This window comes from Pieris brassicae, chromosome 13 (assembly GCF_905147105.1).
Source record: "Pieris brassicae chromosome 13, ilPieBrab1.1, whole genome shotgun sequence".
NCBI lineage: Eukaryota > Metazoa > Arthropoda > Insecta > Lepidoptera > Pieridae > Pieris > Pieris brassicae.
Window position 1 is genome coordinate 3,044,563 of NC_059677.1, and position 20,841 is coordinate 3,065,403.

A 20,841-nucleotide genomic window follows, 5' to 3' on the forward strand; every position below is an offset into this window, starting at 1 on the left:
CTATTGACGCAGTGTGGTACGTTTCCACGACTCATTCAACAGTCTTGATATTTTCTGCATTGTTGTATAAAAACCTAATTCTTTTTTAAACATACATAGCCATAATGGAGAATTTTGTAACAGCTCTTTTAAGTTCTAAATTGATATTATGAGGAAACAGAATTTTTTTATCCATTTCAGTTAGATATTTTGTTACTTTAGTTTACTAGACATATAATATTACATAAAACGTTGAATATTTTCTATCCACGATAAAAGGATAATGTCACTACAGTATTTCTGGGTCATCGCTCATGCTTTAAATAAAAGAAGATTTTATTTTGACTTTATATTAAATCGCGTACAACAATAGAATATATGCGAAATAATGAAACGACTGAATGTTAAGTCGTAGAGAGTGCCTACGTCTGGCTATACTCTCTGGGCGTAATTCCGAACATTTAGGTAATTGCAACGCTTATAAAGCTAAGAAAAGTGAGCCAAATGTACAGCCTTGTCATATACATTCCTAATGTATGCTTTTCGTATATATATTATGTAAACTGAAGCAACAAATAAACTTATACGGTATACGCGTTGCTAAATTCACGTTTACTAAATTAAATTATAACAAATACCCAAGAATGTTGATGAACTAACTTCCATGTCGTGTTAATTAATGCAATCGCTATTTAATGAAAGGTCACGTTTTTAAATATATCACGTTTTCCTATCATTAAAAATAAGGCACGTAATTGTTTTCATATGTAATTTAACGAAATTGAGAATTTTAATCTAGAAAGATGTATCAGTGCGGTTACCAATACATATTTCTATTATTGAGGAATAAATTTAAAGACCACCGCGCGCGGCAATATTATATTTATAACATATTTCGCTTGAGAAATTGGAGAAACTGATCGTTTTTATACACCAACTAGATGTATCGATGATGTGTCTTCATCGTCATCAAAACACTGTTCGAAATCGGTGGAAAAAGATTGTCCACTCCAGATGTTTTCTTGTCGATCACGCTCTGGCATGAGCTGCCGAGTGAAGAGAGATAAATTGATTGAAATTCAAAACATGAAAAACTTTAGTAAATTTTCAAAATAGGAAAAACTGAAATTCCTATTGCAATTATGTTTAGTAAATTGTTCTATATTAATTTAATATTACAATTCTGTAAGATCCTTGCGCTTATTGCTTGTACAGGGGTTGTTTATTAGGTTCCAATTTTGTTAGATTCAGTCTCGTAAAATCCCACTTTAAAAATTCCACAAGGGGCTGTATATTTATTTATTCATTTAGGAAACCAAACAGATACATCCCTATACAATAACAATAAATAAAAAATCATAAAATATATAGATATATCCACAAAAAGTACTGATAAAATAACATACAAAGCAAAACACACATGACAGCAGAATTTTATTTAAGTAGACAATACAAAACAAAATTTATAAATCAGGAGAACGACAATCTTACTAGCAGCTATAATAAAGAAGAAAGACGCAAGACTTGTGACATTAATAGTTGTTTTAACCTAGTCCTACCTACATTGATGAGGATGATTACACGTGCCAAAACAGATAATCTCTTCTTTAATTAGCGCCACTCCATTACTGGAAGTTGCACAGTATCTTGAAGCGTGTCTTGTCCTGTGCCAGATGCACCAACGCTTCCGCAATATCCGTCCATTAACGCTGAGAAACCATGATTTCTTCCTTCTACCAATACGACGTTTATCCTGGATTTTACCGCATCTTTTACTTTTTTCGACATTCCAACTTTTAGTACCTTCTCGTCAGAGTCCTTCTGGATCAGACTCAAACTGATAACCATTTTTTTATGTTTAATAATTAACTTACTCTTCTTAATTAACTTAACTTTAACATTCTAATTTGTATCACATTCACTAATTAGCTAATTAATTCTAAGAAGCTTTTTAAATTGCAATTAATTTTAAGTTATCTAATTACGAATGATATTTGGGTCTGACTTGACTTTTGTGAGTTCAAAACATTGTGACACAAATATCAACAATAAATTTGTGTCGTATGTGTTCGTTCGATAAGCTTATACGTTAAATGATTATACAAAAGGAAGAAGTAACTATTTGTTACCTTCTACGTTCCTTCTAAAAATTCTTAAGGACCTATACGGTCGCCAAACTCCAAATAAATAAATTGTAACTTTCCATTTATGGCCTCGTTTCATGAAGTATATAGCAAATGGAAAAAATATGTGGTGGAGTTGTTTATGTATCCATTTTGAAAGATTTAAATAACTTCACTCGATGGAAAAAACAAACCAAACATACCCAATGTTTGATACTTTGAATTCATTTTATGACGAAAATGTATATAGAACATGATTTTGAAATTTACACGATATTATTGCAAGCCAAGTAATCCATTTCAGAAAAAACATTGATTTAATGTTTTACATAACCAATTGTTATTACGGGCCGGCGCGCCTCACCGCTCCAGCTCTCCATTGCGTACAGCTGTTCACTCCGAGACACTGACACAGCAATTCGCCCTATTCCTTTATTTTAAATTCTTAATACCAGTTTTTTAATAGTTATACAGGGCAAGTGATAACATTAATTTAACAAATGTTTCACGTTCAATATACCCTGGAATCTCAGTTTGATAATAATAAGAATATAATTACACAATACATTAAGGGGTAACAAAATATAGTATCGTATCCTAGCTTTCTTACTAACTTACTGACGTGAGACTTATCTTAAATTATCGTGATTTATGTGTCTTTTTACTTTTTATTTTTAATGTATCATCTTTTTAGTTTAGTTTATATTTTTTGTTTCTTGTTTCATATAACTGTGTAGAACATGTATTTTTGCACTTCTTGCCTATCTGTTGTAAATTTTTCTTTCTTTACTCACAGTGGTTGCCTGGAAGTTGTCCTCCTTTTAATTTAATTATGTTCAATTTTTTTATATATTGTAATGTAACGAAGTGTTAATAAATAAATTAAATAAATATATTATCTCATCAACTACCTGACACATGTAAATATTACGTGGGACAGAAGCTCAAGGACCTTTAAAGAAATGGTATGTCTTTTTTCTTGCTTTGGTAGTCCTGTTCTCTCGGATACTGATCCAACGACTTTAAGTCCAAGAGAATGCCTCTAAGTGGCCTTCGAGAAATCGAACCATTTCTTTGATTGCTTTTCCAGGTTAGACACAGGTCGTTGATATTTGTGTCTGGCGTATGCCAGTTTCCTTACGATGTTTTGAACTCACAAAAGTTATGTCGGAAAATATTACTCGTAATTAGATAATTTATGATTGATTGCAATTTAAAAAGCTTCCTTGAATCGATTAGTTAATTAGAAAAACCAGTGTTTTAACCGAGATAATTGTAATTTGAGAATGATAACACGTAATAAACTTAACGTTTGTTTACGCATGGTAGGTGCGCCATCTTGTCTAGCAAGCGTTTTGGCGGGATCTTGAAATTATTAATTTTAAAAGACAATACACACAGAGAACAAATTAAAATAACAATTTGTATAAGATCTATAGTCACTAATAAATAATCTGAAATGTTTTTAAAAATCTTATCAAATAGTTTATTATTGGTTTGCGTAAGTATGACTTTCGTGTATTAGAAGAGAAAAAAGTTCCAATACGAATCTAATGTACCGGAAACATAATTGGTTCTATAGACCTTAAGACGCCGTTAGTCTCATTTGTATAACGCCATCTAGTGGTGTAAAAAAACATTACCTAACAACGTTATGGAATAGGAAACATTTCATTTTTTTATAAGTAATCTTTCAGCTATAATATATATAAGAAAACAAAACACTTAGACAATATACAAAGCCTAAACAGATTACATAGATAAACAATATATATGGAACAGAAAACATAAGAAAGTACGTTAATGGACAAAAATATTTAAAAATAAAAAAAAACTGAAATTTCACATTAAACAAACGACAATTTATAGTTATAATTAAATAAAAAACTAGATTGTTGCTACTATACAAAGTGAAAGTTTTGCCGTTTTTCTAATTAGGTATTTATCTAGGTATGTATTTAAAACTTTGAGAAAGGGATGATGAACTGACTTGATCAGTCATCACGTCTGACGACTCATCGTCATCAAAACTGTACACCGTTGCAGGCGCTGGGAAGAAACCGGTGGAAACACATTGTTCGCTCCAGATGTTTTGTCGCTGATCATGACGCTCAGACATGAGCTGCCGACTGGAGGGAGAGTGCCCCCGCGAACTACGTTTCTCCTTAATGTGGTTTTAGTTAGCCTTAATGCCGTGATACGAAAAAATAATTTCACTGTATTATCGTCACTATAATTTGAATTTGATTTACACTTCGGTCTAAGTAACACGTGGTTGGCTATGCTAACACCAAAAATTAAAAAGTAGAAATAATTGAATTTCACGGTATTTCGTTTACTACACAATAAATTTAATTTATACTTTAGCCTCAATAACACGTGGTAATAATTATGATATTGAATTGTAGCTTATATGACACGTATGTCGGTTTACCATAGCAGTGCCATCTATTGATTACTTACTCAATCCAGTCGAAAAGTATCGACATCTGTTAGAATCTTTTGGAGTTAACAAGTCAATTAATTATAGACAAATAATTTGCAATAAATAAAGTTGAGATCTAAGCTATCCTATCTCTTAAGTTGGACCAGACTGCTCACGGTGTGCCAATTTAATTTAAAGTCGGTTAAGTAGTTTAGGAGTATATTAAGATATATTAAGTATATAGTATATATATATTAAGATATAATTGTATACTTATCCTAGTACATTAAAATGTGACTAGCAACTAATCGGCAAGCTGGTTAATTTCTATTTTACAGCTTGTCCTTGGACATAGGCCTCCTGTAAGAGATTCCAGTTATCTCGATGTCTAGCTTTACGTAGTCACATAGGGCCAGCCGCTCTGCATCTATCATCCATTTATATTTGTCTTCATCGTTTTCTTTTGTTATAGCGAGGAAGCCATTCCGTCGCTATCGTCCATTTATCTTTGTCTTCTCTCATTATGTGTTCTGTACATTTCAATTCCGTCTTCTACTAGAAGTAACAGCATTTCCAAACTTTGTCATTTTCTTTATTACTTCTAGTTTTACTCTCTTTCAATTTCAGAACTAGAGCACTTCTTTCGATACTATTTTGATATACTCTTAGTTTGTTGTCTTGTTTGTCAGTCAGGTTTGAAATGTTTCGTATAATTTCTATTAAAATTTACTGTAATACAGTGCTTAAACCTGCGTTCATTGTTTAAAATGTAATTAATTGTGAATTTGAAAAAAGTCTTCCTCATTATTGTAATAAATAGGTATTGCATCTCTACATTGAGTGTTCAAATACTTAATATACGTGAAATCGAAGTCACCGAGGGAGTAGGAATCGTGAATATTTTGATTTCAATTTTGGTCCAATAAAAATAAATCCCTTAGATTTGTGTATTTGTTTGTCTAATAAACAAATAGGTTATCAGCCTCATGTGCCTGACACACGCCATCTCCTTTTTTTGGGTCTAAGGCACGCCGGTTTCCTCACGATGCTTTTCTTTGTACTAGCGAGTGTTAAATGCGCACATAGAAAGAAAGTTATTGCATAGCCGGGAATCGAACCTACTACCTCAGGGGTGGGAGTCACAGAGCTGTGTTGGCCTAGTGTCTTCAGCGTGCGACCGATGTATTCTTGTGTTTTTTTCATTATTCTCCCTTTCATGATTACATATATGTATATATGTTTTAATAGCTTGTTCCATTAGTTTATTTATTGTATGTCTTATGTAGTTTTGCACTTCCAGCGCTCTTTTTATTTATTTTTTTCTCAGAGTAGTCGCCTGGAAGAGATCGCTCGAAGCGATAACTTAATTATTTTAATTGTCCTGTATTGTTAATAAATAATACTAACAATAATGTGACTATCGTTTTTTGTTCTCAAACATCACGTTAAAACGGAGACAAAAAATTATGATGTGAAACAATTATAATATAGTTTCGTAATTATGGACAAAATTTTTTTTTATATCAATGATTATTAGCGTGAAACATTATAATTTATTTTATTAATGTAATATTTTACAGCTACAAATAAAGGAATTAACTGACTCATAATGTATTCATTTTAAGACAAACAAGACAAATTTACGCTATGTGTGGCAGAACATGCGAAGTTTTGATTAAACCACTCTAAGATCTTATAACATATTCTTGTAAATAAATAAATATTATAATTGCAAGATATCATTTAACAATATAGATAGTCCGTCTTAAAAGATAGCTTTTAAGACAAAGTTCGGTTAAACAGGTAAGTTGTATATTATTATAAGTCTAGGGGAAGTACTTAGTACTCATTAAGTTAATTATTTAATCACATAGAAACTTAACTTGCTAGAAGGATCGTGAGTGTAAAAAAATCATAATTAAGAAAAACACTTTTTGAACGCTATAATCTCAAAAAATCATGAATGAATAATTATTGAACGGTTTATATGGAAGGTTTAGTAAGTATAATTCATGTCGATTTTATTTTTGTAATGGTAAATGATAAGTGATACCGCCCATGGAAACTCATTTAACCAGAAGACTCGCAAGTGCGTTGACGGTCTTTTAAGAATTGTGTGATGTTTGTTTAAAGGTCCCTAAGTCGTGTCTTAGATAAAGTAGTTTCATAATTAGATGTGCAAATTTTTTAAATTTAAATGTATAAAAATATATATTTTTCAATACTACTTGTGGTAATGATATCTTTTAAAGATAACTACCGCAAGGAAACCACTGTTGATAATGATAACAAGTTCAAATATAAAATAAATTAAACATATTTGCTTTAGCAACACTTAATAAATCTTTATATAAAAAAGTATTAATTGAAATTATAGTTATGTTATTTAAATAAAAAACAAAAAGCTTCTTTATTGGAGGCGCCGGGTATCGATCCCGGTACCTCTCGCATGCTAAGCGAGCGCTCTACCATCTGAGCTACGCCCCCATGTCTAAACTTAGCGAAAATAAAGCACATATACATCAAAATTAAAACAACTTTCTATTCAACTTGTGAAGGCTGTTATCCTAAAAGATATTGCGAAGTAGGTCGTTCCAATTCTAGTGACACCATAATTACGTAGTGAATATCAATTACCTTCGTAAATCACTGTTAAACGCTGCGTTTAATGAATTCAAAGCAGCACTAAAAATGCATATTGCATACCTATTATACAGGTTCTTCATAAATTAAACTAAAATTTTGCATTAATTATATCATAATAATGAATCATATTCGATTTCAGATAGCAAATTAGGATAATTATTAGTCTATAATGTGATTTCATTATTTGGGAAACGTCAAAACGATAATCTATATTCAATATGGTCAATTCTGAGTTTTTGTCAACTATAATCAATGAGTTTCTATTCCGATTTAAGGAAGCGCGCCAATTCAACGAGATCTTTACTCTATGACATATTTTTTCACGCCATTCGTACAATATATTAAATTCAATAAAAATTTAAAATATAAAGTACTCGTTTATTAAAAACATAATTATATTAATAACCGTCACCAAGGTACAGTTCTAATAAAGAAATTGTTGGAAGGTCGCGATGCTGTCCACTTATACTTGTCTATGAAGCACTGGATTTGAATTATTTTTTTTTACTTTTGATATACGGTGTCATTAGAAATTATATTTTCTCTTATACAAGTAAACACCATGTTTTCAAGTATTATTGACGTTTTAATTAATTACTTCAGCCGCTAGTACTCCCTATCATAAATATCCAGAGTATACCTTCCAGTCGAAAATTAATTATCATGGTATAGAAAACTGAATTTCTTAATAATTTTGTTATAGTGTCAATCTATGGGGACTTTCTGTCATTTTAATGCCGTTTGTCATCAATGTTACGAGATTAGATTCAGATGTTTACGTTATGTAAGGTTAAGTGAACTTGTACTTTAAACTAACGCAATTGTTAAGTCTTAAATCCAGAGACTTGATATACAGTTTGATCTGTTAACTTAATTACTCGTGCTGCAACCTTCGGATTTGTTCAGAATTTTAACAATCATGGCCGGGCATAAAATAAACCTGATTTAACTTTCATATAAATTCTCATCAGAACTTAACTTTAAAAAAAATTGTATCCACTTAAGTATTAAAAAAATATATATTCATAACGTATTCTTTAAAAAAAAATTCTAAATCTATGCATGTCATGATGAACAAAATAGCTACACCGGCGCCTCTAACAGTGAATAATATAACTATTTTATAGCCAGTGATGCCAACTTGAGGACTGCCCCCCGAATTTAGGGAGAATCAAGATTTAACGAAGTACATTTATTTATGGGTAATTTATGCAAGATGTTTTTTAAAACCTTTTAAACCGAACAACAAAAACTTAAGGGGTTTTAAAACGATATAAAGTGTATTTGAAATGATATTGTTTACGTGATAATTTTGATTGATAAAGCAGATGATCAGCCTTCTGTGCCTACGCGTTCGACTTTTCTCTAAGACCGGTTTCATTACAGTATTTCTTTTATCTTATGAGATATTGTTAAATGTTCTCATAGAAGGTCCATTGGTGCACAGTCACTGGCAGAACCTTTGTAATATCATTCGAATGCTGAAGCCAGTTCGCTCCAGCCATATTCCTGATGATTTGTCTGAAAAAACAAGTACTAGTAATGCTGGTTTTCTCATTTGCCTTACCGTAATATGATGTATAAAATAATTAAAACACATTTTAGAAAATATATTTATTGAGATAATTCTTCCTGCAATGATACCACCACAGCACCCTTTCCAACAGCATCACCTTGTTTTAAGTCCGCAACTGTTGAGATAACTCCATCCCTCGGTGACCGAACAACATACTCCATTTTCATAGCAATTACTACGAATAGGGGCTGACTTTTGACCACCTATAAAGCATATTATTAAAGAATTTTCAACAAAAACTGTGTTTTAAGAAAATATAGAAAATTTTGTTGACGATTAAATTTTTTTTTAATTAAGACTTTCTAATCAATGTGTCAATCTTGGATTGTCAAAGTCTTAATATGACAATTCAATAGTGGACGTTAACTTGACATAAATGTTTCGTGTGTCAGTTACAACTATTGCCATAATAAAAAATGTTTCGTTTGAAAAAAATATATAAAAAAGTTTTCGTTAATTTTCATTATGGATTGTGTAATTTTGTTTTTGTAGCCATAAAAAAAAAGATTCTTTAACAATATTTTGGATTTTGTTAATAGTAAGCAATATCCCAATCTATATGTCAAAACTGTCATGATTCCGATGAACCGATTCCCGGTGTGACCACATTGAATTTTTTTGTTGAAAGGTTACTTGTATTTTTGAATTACACTTTAACAAAGTGGATATGTTTGTAACTCTGAATAAATTATAATTCCCTGAGATAAACGCTATTTATTTCCAAATTTCAAAAATACAATCCATAATCAAAACTCATTATCAAACAACATATTCTGATTTAGCTAAGTTATTTTAAAAAAATCAAGTCGAACCAAGCCAAAGTTTCATAGTCATCAACGAGTACTATCAGATGTTGAACAAATAAGGCAATGAGTACAATATTTGCATAAAAATATTGAAAAAAGACCTTTATTAACTGATATTAACGCGATTTTTTAACTCAACTCAACATAACTTTATTCATATAGGTTAACAAGTACACTTATGAACGTCAGAAAAGAAGTTAAATTAATTGTTATTTACATTTACTACCAGTTCGCAAGTCAAGGGCGTAGAGCGGGCAAGAACTGGCAAGAAACTTTCCGCCACTCTTTTTAATCGCCAAGATTTGAGTCATACAAATTGTTTGAACTGGAGCAAATCAATCCCAAGGATTAGGTCATTTAAATCGTCAAATTTAAAAATTTTGCGTTTAAATAATAATAATTCGAACGCTTTTTTATAGAACAAGGGACAAACAGGCAGGAGGCTCTGATGTTAAGTGATACCATCGCCCATGGGCACTGCCAGAGGGCTCGCTAGTTACTAGTGTGCTTTAAACTGTCCCCCTATTACTCTAAAATAATAGTCTCCTTGAAAATATTCTAATAACTTCAAGAACCTGTCAAAACAAGATGGCGTCGCGCCTGTGACGTACAATGCTTGTAAACACGTAAACAAATTTTATTAAAACACTCTTAAATCATAATGTAATATACCTTATCGCCTGCAGTGACTAATATTTTCTCAAGAACGCCAGGTGTTGGCGAAGAAGCACTGTCTGATGATAGACTGTCGCCAGCCCCGACTTTACTCTCATATTTAGGGACTGGGAGATGTAAAACTGTTTGGCCATTCTAGAAAAAAAAAATCAATGGCGCTACAACCTTTTTAAGTCTGGGCCTCAGATTTCTGTATCTGTTTCATGATCATTTGTAAATTGAGTAGGCGAGCAGATGATCAGCCCTCTGTGCCTGACATACCTCGACTTTTTGGGTCTGTTTCCGGTTCCGGTCTGCCGGTTTCCTCACGATGTTTTCCTTCACCGTTCCAGCGAATGATAAATGCGCACATAGACAGAAAATCCATTGGTGCACAGCCGGGGATCGAACCTACGACGTCAGGAATGAGAGTCGCACCTGCAGCCACTAGGCCAACACGACTCAGAAAAAAAAACACTTTATTAAATTCTTCAGGGAATTTATTTTCCCAATAGAAAGCCACATTAGTTATAGTAGTGACTATAGTATATATATCAACACAAATAATGAAAACACAATTTTTTTCTTATGTAATAGGAGGCAAACCAGGCTCATCTGATGTCAAGTGATACATTGCCAATCTCGCAAATGCGTTGCCGGCCTTTCGTGAATCGGTACGCTCTTCTCTTGAAGTCGAATTGGTTCAGAAAGATATTCCTGGTAGTCCCATCTGTTAAGTCCAAGAAAACGCTTCTTACGAACGCTGCCTAAATGAGATATGATTGAGCTCTGGAGAAGAGTTGAACAATGCCATCAAAATCCAGCATGTCTAACCTTTAAAGACAAATCAATCTCAGAAGCTAATGAACTCGGAACTGAGCACGGAATTTATTGCGGACCCTAATAATTGGGAATTACAAGACCTATCAATCTACTTACTAAATGTTTTGAGGGTTAGAACGGAACAGAACAAAGTGCATTGGCCTGTTTCCAGAATTTCTTATATGGCGAATGTGTACGTACGTATTACGTGTAGTACGTAATAAATGGCCGTTAAGCAACATAAAAACAATGTTGAAAAACCATTTTATACGCATTTGTGGCGATCCTACATTCAGACCACAATGTATTTCTAATGGAACATTTCGTGATTTAATAAATAATTCCGAAACATAACTATGAATCCCGGAGGCAGGCCTTGCTGTATGGAGCTAACTAGAAGTTCACCAATTTCACACCAGAACTGGTATTAGATAGGTTTGGAAAGAAAGGTTTAAGTAGAATTAAAAATTGTTAGATTTTAATATAATTAAGTTGCCGGGTTGATAGTAGCCTATTAACTAATTTAAAATATTTGTTTTCGTCTTAAGAGGAAAAGGACATGATTCAGCTAATTGCAGCAAAGGAACCTACCTCATCATAAACATGAATTTCCCGGTCATATGTCAAAAACCCAACGTTACTGGTCTTGTCATTGACTTTCGTGATTAGCCTCAAACCATTTTGAGATGTCAAAAACGCTTCAGCTGACAACCATTGACCATCATTCACCGACACTGAATATGAATTTGGGGCTGCTTCAAATTTGACAGCAACTCTGACATCTGAAAGTGAGTTGTATAAATGTTACTTACATGTGAACATACTGAGCTAAGGAGTACGGAAGGATTCATGGATTTTTAAGACCAGCCTGAAACTGCACTCACACACTTACACACGCACAAATTATACATTATCACACACTCATACACGAGAACACGACAACGATATACATTCTCACATACTCACACACAGGCCCACATAATACATTCTCACACACAACATACATTTACACACGCCCCCTTTATACACTCTTTCTCACACATACACACACTTACACTGGCCCACGTTATACATTTCACACACCCATGTACACTTACACACACATACACTTACACACGCCCACTTTATACATTCTGACAAACACTTACATACGCTCACTTTATACACCCTCTCACACACACTTACATACGCTCACTTTATACACCCTCTCACACACACTTACACTTGCCCACTTTATTACACACACACATGCAATTTATTACAATGTCTTTATTACATAATGTTCGCCTGTATTTGGTGTAATCCGTTTTGGCTATATTTTAAATCAAAAATTTGTAAATTTCATATTTTTAAATGCTACAATATATAAAAAAAAAACAGGTGCATCTCGTAAATGGTCTCTGTTCTGTTTCTAATAGGCTGCTGGTTTCCACACAATTATTAAAAGAGCACACAGAAAGTCGCTCTCGGGGTTGAGATCGAGTGAACGATCAAGGCTCACAAGGTGACTCTGCTCTTAAATGTTAATTTATTAAAAAAAAACATATTTTTGTTGGTAAATCTTCAGCAGCGCTCCGTGGGTGAATTTGGAACTAAACACGAATGAAGTTTATGATTGCTATAGCGTAGTTTAAAACCGGAAAAAAATTCAATCCTATTATTAAAGGTCCTAAAGTATTGTTTTTTTTAGATAGAAGTATCACCTGATGTTAAGTGACACCGCCGCTAATAGACACTCACATTGTTTGCAAGTGCGTTGCTGGCCCATTAAAAATTAGTACGCTTTTTTCGTAAAGGACCTTAAGTCGCATTGGTTCGTACATAATTGGCAACTCGTCTTAAGACCATGCAGGGACACCTACAATTTGCGCTTACAAATTACTGCGATGACGTCATACCCTGAACGAAGTATTTCCCGGTATATATAACTTCTCGATCAGCTAATGACCGCCAGAAGGATGAAATTGGCGTCCACACACCACTTCGACGAGGCTAAAGAAAATCCCAACCCGTTGGATGGGGTTGTTATAACCCCTTCCAGACAAAACAGACCCGTAGAAGGGCCCCGTAGTCAGACTAGAGTAAAAAACCGTGTACTCTGGGGACAACGTGGACCTATACATCGATGAGTGAGCTTCCATCTTGCCTTCTGGCAATGACTACGCTGTGACGGCCCAAGCCAAGGTCCGAGACTTGCGCTAGTAGTAGTAGAAGTAGCAATAGCCAATTCCAAAAAACTGGTCTTTCCAGTCATAGGTTGAACTGGCAGCTACTTCCTTTACGTTGGATGATACAACTTCCTTTCTCCACACTATTTGAAGATTAAAGAAGTTGCAAAAAATCTTATAAAATACAAGAAATTTAGGTGGAAGCTGGTAAGCAGTTAGAGTTGATATATATTTTAGTTACCTTTCTCGCCGAACTTCAAGTTAATCGTCTTCTGAAGCTGATAATTCGATCTCCATGATGTTGGCGTTACAGAAATTCCCTTCCATGTGTCGTTCGGTGAACTCTCTAACTGAGATTTTATTATCTAAAAACATATTTCTTCTTAAAAACTTTAATTATTCGCCTTCCACCAAACCGCCTAAACAAGAGGAAGCCCGCCATTTTGGATTTATCTCAAATGTTGTGCGAACACTAAAATAGTTTTCAATGTAATTTGAATTTAGAATGCTTTATGTTTTTAAGTTGTTATGGCCTAATCACCAATCGAACGAACATAAGAAACGTTACTGGCTGTCAACAATTAGCCAGCTTTTAAAAAAAAACATGTAACAAAACGCGCGAAACGCATTCTTTTCTTCGTTTAAATAAGGATTTACGGTAATACTTAAAAATTGGAGACGTAACCTAATTAATTTGAGGTAGATAACGACTGAAGTAGTTGGTCCAAAACGATTCACTGTTACAAATTTTATTCAAAATAAATAAAACTTGTTAATTATTTATAGGAATATCTTTATATTTTTTATATAAAATATACAGAAAAATGTAATGTAAAAAAGCACCCAGTTTTTTAATGCAATGAAAATAAAAGTCGATTGCGTTTTCAATGACAATTGTCAATTTAGACGTGTATTAATGAAAATGTTGCTGTACTTTTAAAATATCAATGAAATACCTAAATACATGCAAAGAACATGCATTTATTCTTTAGCATAGTCTGTGCTAGTTGACACATAACAATGAATTATGGCGGTTAATGTGTTAAGTGAATTAAATTTATTAATTTAATTTCGTATACTTGTAGATATATATATAAATAAAATCTGTAACTAGCAACATGTTCGACAATTTCCATCTTCTTATATATTTGAAATAATATTATATTATTTGAAATAGATAAATAAAGAATCCAACTTTAAGAAAAATATCTAAGAAAGCACATAGCACAATGGAAATGGGCGGGGCATATGACGAATGGTGCCCAAGGTACAAATGTGAAATAATTTAGAAAGTGGGTCCAGAAGAAAAATCGGTAGACAGAGACTTGAACTAGGCCTTTGATAAAAACGAGCACACACACCTATAAATGATACCGATACAAAGATAATAGAACGATAATTGTATTTACTTACATATCCAAGTGCCGCTTGCACAGCTTTCTCTTCAGTCAATTCCAAATCTGATTCCGGGAACAATTCCGCTTCATGTTGTGGAATGAACGCGGTGTGTACGTCACCCGATACGAACGCGTTCGCACCGCTTAGACGTAGGAGGAAATTCACGTTCGTTTCCAAGCCTGCTACCTGAAATTTAACAATGATATTTACAATTTTTATTTTATTTTCACTAAACAAGAATTACTGGACTCGAAAAATTCAGTAATTAAACGCGTTTATATTTCATAGAACCAGGGAAAATAATAGCAAGGTCATCCGATGTTAAGTGATACGCGCCCACACTGCCAGAAGGCAACTTATGGGTCTTCAAGAACAGAGCGTACCAATTCTAAAACTGAGCCTCCTATCTGTTATTTCTATTAAAAAAAGTGCTTTGCCATATCAAAACAACTATTTTTATATTTATATCTTCTTCATTTTGTTTTTATTTATAGTCTTTTAGTATTAAATACAAGTTACAATACGAACATAATATTCGCCATAATATTCTTGATATTTTTAATTTTTATTAGAATTCATTGGAACTAGCAGAAAAATCGTTGGTGTACAACAGGTATCCAAACTTTTGCCATATTGGTTGACAATCGCATAATTAATAGCTATAAAGTACCTCAACTATAAACAAATATAAAGGAAACAAAATACGACACATTAATAACTAAATAAAATAATAAATACTTGGTATTCCGATAGTTTTCGGCGTGTCTTGGCCAATGCTTCATTCCTGTCTTGGCCCCAAACAACCAGCTTCGCTATCATTGGATCATAATGTACGGACACTTCCTGTCCCTGGCGCACTCCTGTTTCTATCTGAAATATTCCAATACGAAGAAAACCTCTAAGAATTCTACAATCAAACAAGAAACTGTTGCAAATTCTGTATATTTTTAACAATTTTTTTATGACCTATTGGTGTGGTATTTAAATTACATAAAACCGTAATATCATACTGCTGAACGTACAAAAATCCGGTAACTTGATACAGATACCGGCAAACATCTTGAACAAATGTCCTTGCCTGAAGCGATTTTTAGGTATCACTTGGTGGTGCGCGGCGGCAGGAGAGTGACGTGTCGATCGCGTGATCGGTAAATCAGTTGACGTTTGTGTCCCGCAAACTTTCCCCCACTCCCTTGTTGAATGTTCAAGAAGTTTGCCGGTATCTGTACTTTAACTTGGAATAGCTTCATGTTCCTGGTTAACGGATGCTAAACTAAGCCAACTGAGCTGTTATTTTTTTGATAGAAAATTTGTGCAATATTCTTGAAATTATTATTAAGTCCGTTTAATACAGAAGTAATTTTTAATCTAAGCAATTCATTGAAACGAAAGCAAACTTGTTCAAAATTATATACTTAAGATGAACGTATTTGGTAGTATGAAAAATGAAGCGTTAAAATTAAAAAAGGCGTTAAAAAGCCTTATGGAATTTATTCCATAAGGAATCTTGAAGAAGAACTAAAGAACGTCACACCCAGAAGCTAGTACAGTATTTTCCAAATAAATTATGGGTAAAGACTTTTTAAGAAAAAATATTTTTAAGTTTTGAGGTACCGATTTGTCAGACCCTGTGCACATTACTCAAAGTAATAGAATTTGGATACAAAAAATAGTTCTAGTCAAAAATTTCGATAACAATTATAGGTAGCACACTCACTCGAACATTTTCTTCAGCAACGGGCTGTGTGAGTCTATGAAGAGTTCCGGCCCTGGGAAGAAACCCTGCGCGAGGCTCCTCTGCATATATCCTACATTCGACTGCGTGGCCTTTTCTAAGTATTTCTTCCTGGGTAAATGGTAAAGGCTCGCCTGATGCTATACGAAGCTGCCATTCTACTAAATCAGTACCTGTGAATTTAAGTTATAATATGGATGACTTAATTAGAAGCTAGAGAAAAGTCAATTTACATTGTTTCTAACACCAGTGAGTGTTTTATATTATGTTTGAATCGCAACTTGATTGAATATATTTAGCTAGATTAAATTTAAGTTTTTGTGATATACCTCTTATTTTAAATAAAAATATTTGTTGTATTTAGAGTAACTTTGATAAAAAGTAAAGACGAACATAAATGAAATTTTGTCACAAAATCAAATTCTTATACAGAAAGCGTTAAGTAAATTAATACGAACATCTACCCACTATTCTTAAAAGGCCGGCAACGCACTCGCGAACCCACTGTCATTGAGAATATACATGGCGGTACCACTTAACATAACACGAGCTTCCTGCTCCTTTGTTATATAAATAAACTAACAATAAAATCCCACCTGTAATCATCTCTGTGATCGGGTGTTCGACTTGCAACCTTGTGTTCATCTCCATAAAGTGAAATTCGTGTGTCTGTCTATGTAAGATAAACTCTACGGTACCAGCTCCAACGTAACCTACAGCTTTTGCAGCTCTCACAGCCGCTTCACCTAGCGACCTACGTGTTTCTTCGGACAGACCTGGCTGAAATTAATATAACTTAGATAATCTCTGACGAAGACCTGTCACCGTTAATTACCTAGATGATGAGTTTCATTATCGTCCGATCAAGGCAAAATACAAAATACCATCCGTATCACCTCGACGTCCGTCGTTCCACAACTGAGCGTTTTCTAAGGCAGTTTTTGCCGCGCACCACCACTATGTGGAACCAGCTGCCCACTAAAGTATTTCCGAACCAATTCGACTTAGGGTCCTTCAAGAAAAGAGCGTACCAATTCTTGAAAGGCCGGCAACGCACTTGCGAGCCTTCTGGCAATGTGAGTGTCCATGGGCGGCGGTATCGCTTCACATCAGGTGAGCCTCTTGCCCGTTTGCCTGCTATTACATAGGCATGCTATTACATATACAAAAAAAATGATGTATCTAACAACTGAATCTTTGAAAAAACTTGAACTGGTCCAAACTGAACTATATGACTTTAGGTTTCCGGGAAATTCGGAGAAAAACATACAAACTTTACCGGTGCCGTTCAAGTATTACGTAAGCCCTATAGGGGTTAACATTCACAAGAAAATGTTTCGCGTAACGGAAAAATGTGACGCGTAACGAAAAAATGTGACGCGTAACGGAAAAATGTGACGGTATTTTTTTACAACGCCAATAAAGAAGTTTCAAAAATCAATCACGCTAAAAGCACAGTCAATTAGTCTAAAAAAGTTAAACCATGTGACATACCGCTGGTGCCTCTTCAATAATCTTTTGATGCCGCCTTTGTACTGAACAGTCCCTCTCAAATAAATGCACAGCATTTCCATGCATGTCTGCGAACACCTGCAAATTATAGCTCTCGATAGTAATGAATGTTTTGTCCCTTTCGTTTATACGCAAGGTTATACGAGACTGTTAGGGACAAAATATATATCTGGTGTAGGGTTGTATAGTCATTCATTAATCCTGTGGAGGTGCAGTAGGTGATGTACGGTTCCTCAAACTTAAAAGGTTCCTCGAACATTTGAACCACTAAAGAAAAATAAATAAATAAATCAGTTGCACTACAGCCCTTTTAGGTCTGGGCCTCAGATTTTTGTATTTGATTCGTGATAATTTGCAAGTCTAATAGGCAAATAGGTGATCGACCTGTGCCTGACACACGCCGTCGACTAAGGCAAGCCGGTTTCCTCAGGATGTTTTCCTTCACCGTTCGAGCGAATGTTAAGTGAACAGCCGAGGATCGATCAGGGATGAGAGTCGCTGAAGCCACTAGGCCAACCACTATAAAGCACAAAAAAATTCGTGAAACGTATTCCTAGGAGTATAAAGTGAAAGTCACAGGAAAGCAAGCTGCAATTTATATATACCTGAACTTCAACATGTCTAGGATCTGTAATATACTGTTCTAGCAACATATTATCGTCACCAAATGATTTCAGAGATTCCCTTTTAGCAGACTCCAGTTGCGTCTCAAATTCCGCTTCTGTCATTGCAATCCTCATACCCTGTAAAAAAAAGATTGATACTGAAATTTTAATGTAGCGGGATTTAACTAAACGTTTTCTAAAAAGTCGGATAACACTTTGACCCTTGTGTAAGTATGTCCATATACTATGGCTAAAAAAAGTATGAAAAATATTGTTAGATAGAGACAAGCCATGGCTTTAAAAAGCGTTCGAGTAATTTGAAGTAATATGTCTGTCACGTGACACAAGACGGTCACAGATTAGTGTAATCGACGATGACGTAGCATGCTTGTAAATAATATTTCAAATATTGTCATGGAGTTTCAGACTAGCAACACATAAAAACATTGACGTCTTTTTACGTGTTTACAAGCATGGTACGTCATAGGGACTCCGCCATCTTGCTTTGAGAAGGTTTTTGATGGGTTCTTGAATTATGTTTAGTTTGAAATTTTAAAGCCAATATGTAACACTAACACAAATAAAACTAACAAATTGTAAAGGTTCTAAGAACCTTAAAAAATATACACACATAAATAATATAAAGTGGTTTTTAAAATCTTGTCTATTTGACAATTTGTCAGGGTATATCTTACCTTTCCGCCACCTCCCCTCACCGCTTTGATCATTAAAGGAAAACCTATTCTTTTAGCCTCGGACAATAGTCTGTCAAAGCTTTGGCCTTCACCATGGTATCCCTTCACTATTGGCACACCTGCATTTGCCATTATTGCCTTTGATGTACTGCAAATTTTATTAATATTACAATGGGACACACAGGAATAGTGAAACCGTTTTTTAGAAATGACTTTTCAACCAAGTTCAAAAATCATGTAGAAGCCACTAAAATATGTATACACTAAAATCTACGATTCCTACATATCCAACTGAATGTTACTAATTAAGTAATAATGACTGCCCACAATAAGTAATTGATTATTCAAATATTGTGTTCCATAAATTAAATATCAACCTATAAATATGAGGTTGCCCTGATATTTGAGCAAGGAGACTTCATTATAATCCATTACATACACTTTAATAGCTACCTTTTTATTCCCATATCCCTTATAGCTGATGTTGGTGGTCCAACAAAAATAACTCCTTCATTAGCACATCTCTCACAAAATTCCACATTTTCCGATAAGAATCCATAGCCAGGATGAATAGCTTGGCTTTTTGACCTTTTGGCTACTTCTAAAATCTTCTCTGCATTTAAATAACTCAGGGCTGTAGGTGATGGCCCTATGTGATATGCTTCGTCTGCCTGGAATAGGACAGAAAATCTACTAAAATCTGCTTTACTTATGATACTAATTAATTAACATTGTTCATTTTAACTTTTAGTTTTTTAATTTTGGGTTTTATTCTCAGACAACTGTTTAGGTTGCCTGGCACAGACAATTGATGATTTACATGTGAGAAACTTTTTTATGTTATCATGTGCATAGAAATGTGAGTAGAGAACAGTAGATGACACCTTGATAACATTGTGATCTAAGTTGCAAGATGGATATTTTATGATATCTTGAAGATTTATATAAAAAATAAATTATATATACCATTTCAACATGCATGGCATGCTTATCCGCATCTGAGTACACAGCTACTGTTTGAATCCCTAATTTTTTTGCAGTTCTCATAACCCTGCAGGCTATTTCTCCACGATTTGCTATTAAAACCTTGTTAATATTTCGCTTTATATCTGCTTTTCTTTCTACATGGCTTGACCGTCTTGTAATTTGAAAACATTGAAATTGCCTGAAAACATTATAAACTCAATTATTTTAATAAGCAGCTATACATTTTAAAAATCTTTATATGCAATAAAATAATATAAAACTTGTTAGATATTCTAAGACGTTAGAAAAACATGTATTTTTATTTTAAATAAAGACCTTTAATATCATTAAGTTTTCAAATAATAACTTACCAAAGTTTATTCATTTTATTTAAATACATTTTCTTAAAGCTTAATCAATGGGTTGGGTACAGATGAATGTATTATCGGATGCGAGCGTAATTCTTATTACTTAGCAACATTACTTAATTTAAAGTATAACAAAATTATACTGATAACGCCACAGTTACGCCGTTTGTGTGGCTTGATTAAACTGACGTAATTATACATTTTATTCCTTATCACATAAATGAATAAACATGATAACAGACAAGAATGATAATGAATGTTAATTAGTTATTGTTTCAATCTCAGCATAACGGAATGACCACGTATTAAAAATAATCATTAATACGTAATCGATATTTTAAATACGTTAATCGCAAATTCTTT

At 33.7% G+C, this 20,841-nt stretch overlaps 1 protein-coding gene and 1 non-coding gene across 2 annotated transcripts; both read right to left on the reverse strand.

The window, feature by feature from the left end:
• Positions 1-6,941: 6,941 nt before the first annotated feature.
• Trnaa-agc lies at positions 6,942-7,014 on the reverse strand. Its single transcript has one exon. It is a non-coding gene; the product is annotated as a tRNA-Ala (tRNA).
• Positions 7,015-8,772: 1,758 nt separating this feature from the next.
• On the reverse strand, positions 8,773-20,672 carry LOC123717689 (methylcrotonoyl-CoA carboxylase subunit alpha, mitochondrial). The gene is made up of 14 exons (XM_045673830.1): positions 20,482-20,672; positions 20,111-20,309; positions 19,598-19,815; positions 19,145-19,292; positions 18,450-18,587; positions 17,827-17,922; positions 16,929-17,112; positions 16,315-16,505; positions 15,336-15,467; positions 14,613-14,783; positions 13,441-13,564; positions 11,623-11,813; positions 10,228-10,365; positions 8,773-8,952 (listed from the first exon to the last, which is right to left on the reverse strand). The coding sequence occupies exons 1-14, from the start codon at positions 20,508-20,510 to the stop codon at positions 8,788-8,790; spliced, it is 2,124 nt and encodes a 707-aa protein (XP_045529786.1). The 5' UTR covers positions 20,511-20,672; the 3' UTR covers positions 8,773-8,787.
• Between the last annotated feature and the right edge of the window lie 169 nt (positions 20,673-20,841).

Excerpts from the sequence above, each read along its gene's own strand:
- LOC123717689 (XM_045673830.1), bottom strand. The coding sequence starts at position 20,510 with ATGTATTTAAATAAAATGAATAAACTTTG. Across the intron at positions 20,310-20,481 it reads AATAAAATGAATAAACTTTG|GCAATTTCAATGTTTTCAAA; the intron begins GTAAGTTATTAT and ends TAATGTTTTCAG. Across the intron at positions 15,468-16,314 it reads TTGCTGAAGAAAATGTTCGA|ATAGAAACAGGAGTGCGCCA; the intron begins GTGAGTGTGCTA and ends GGAATATTTCAG.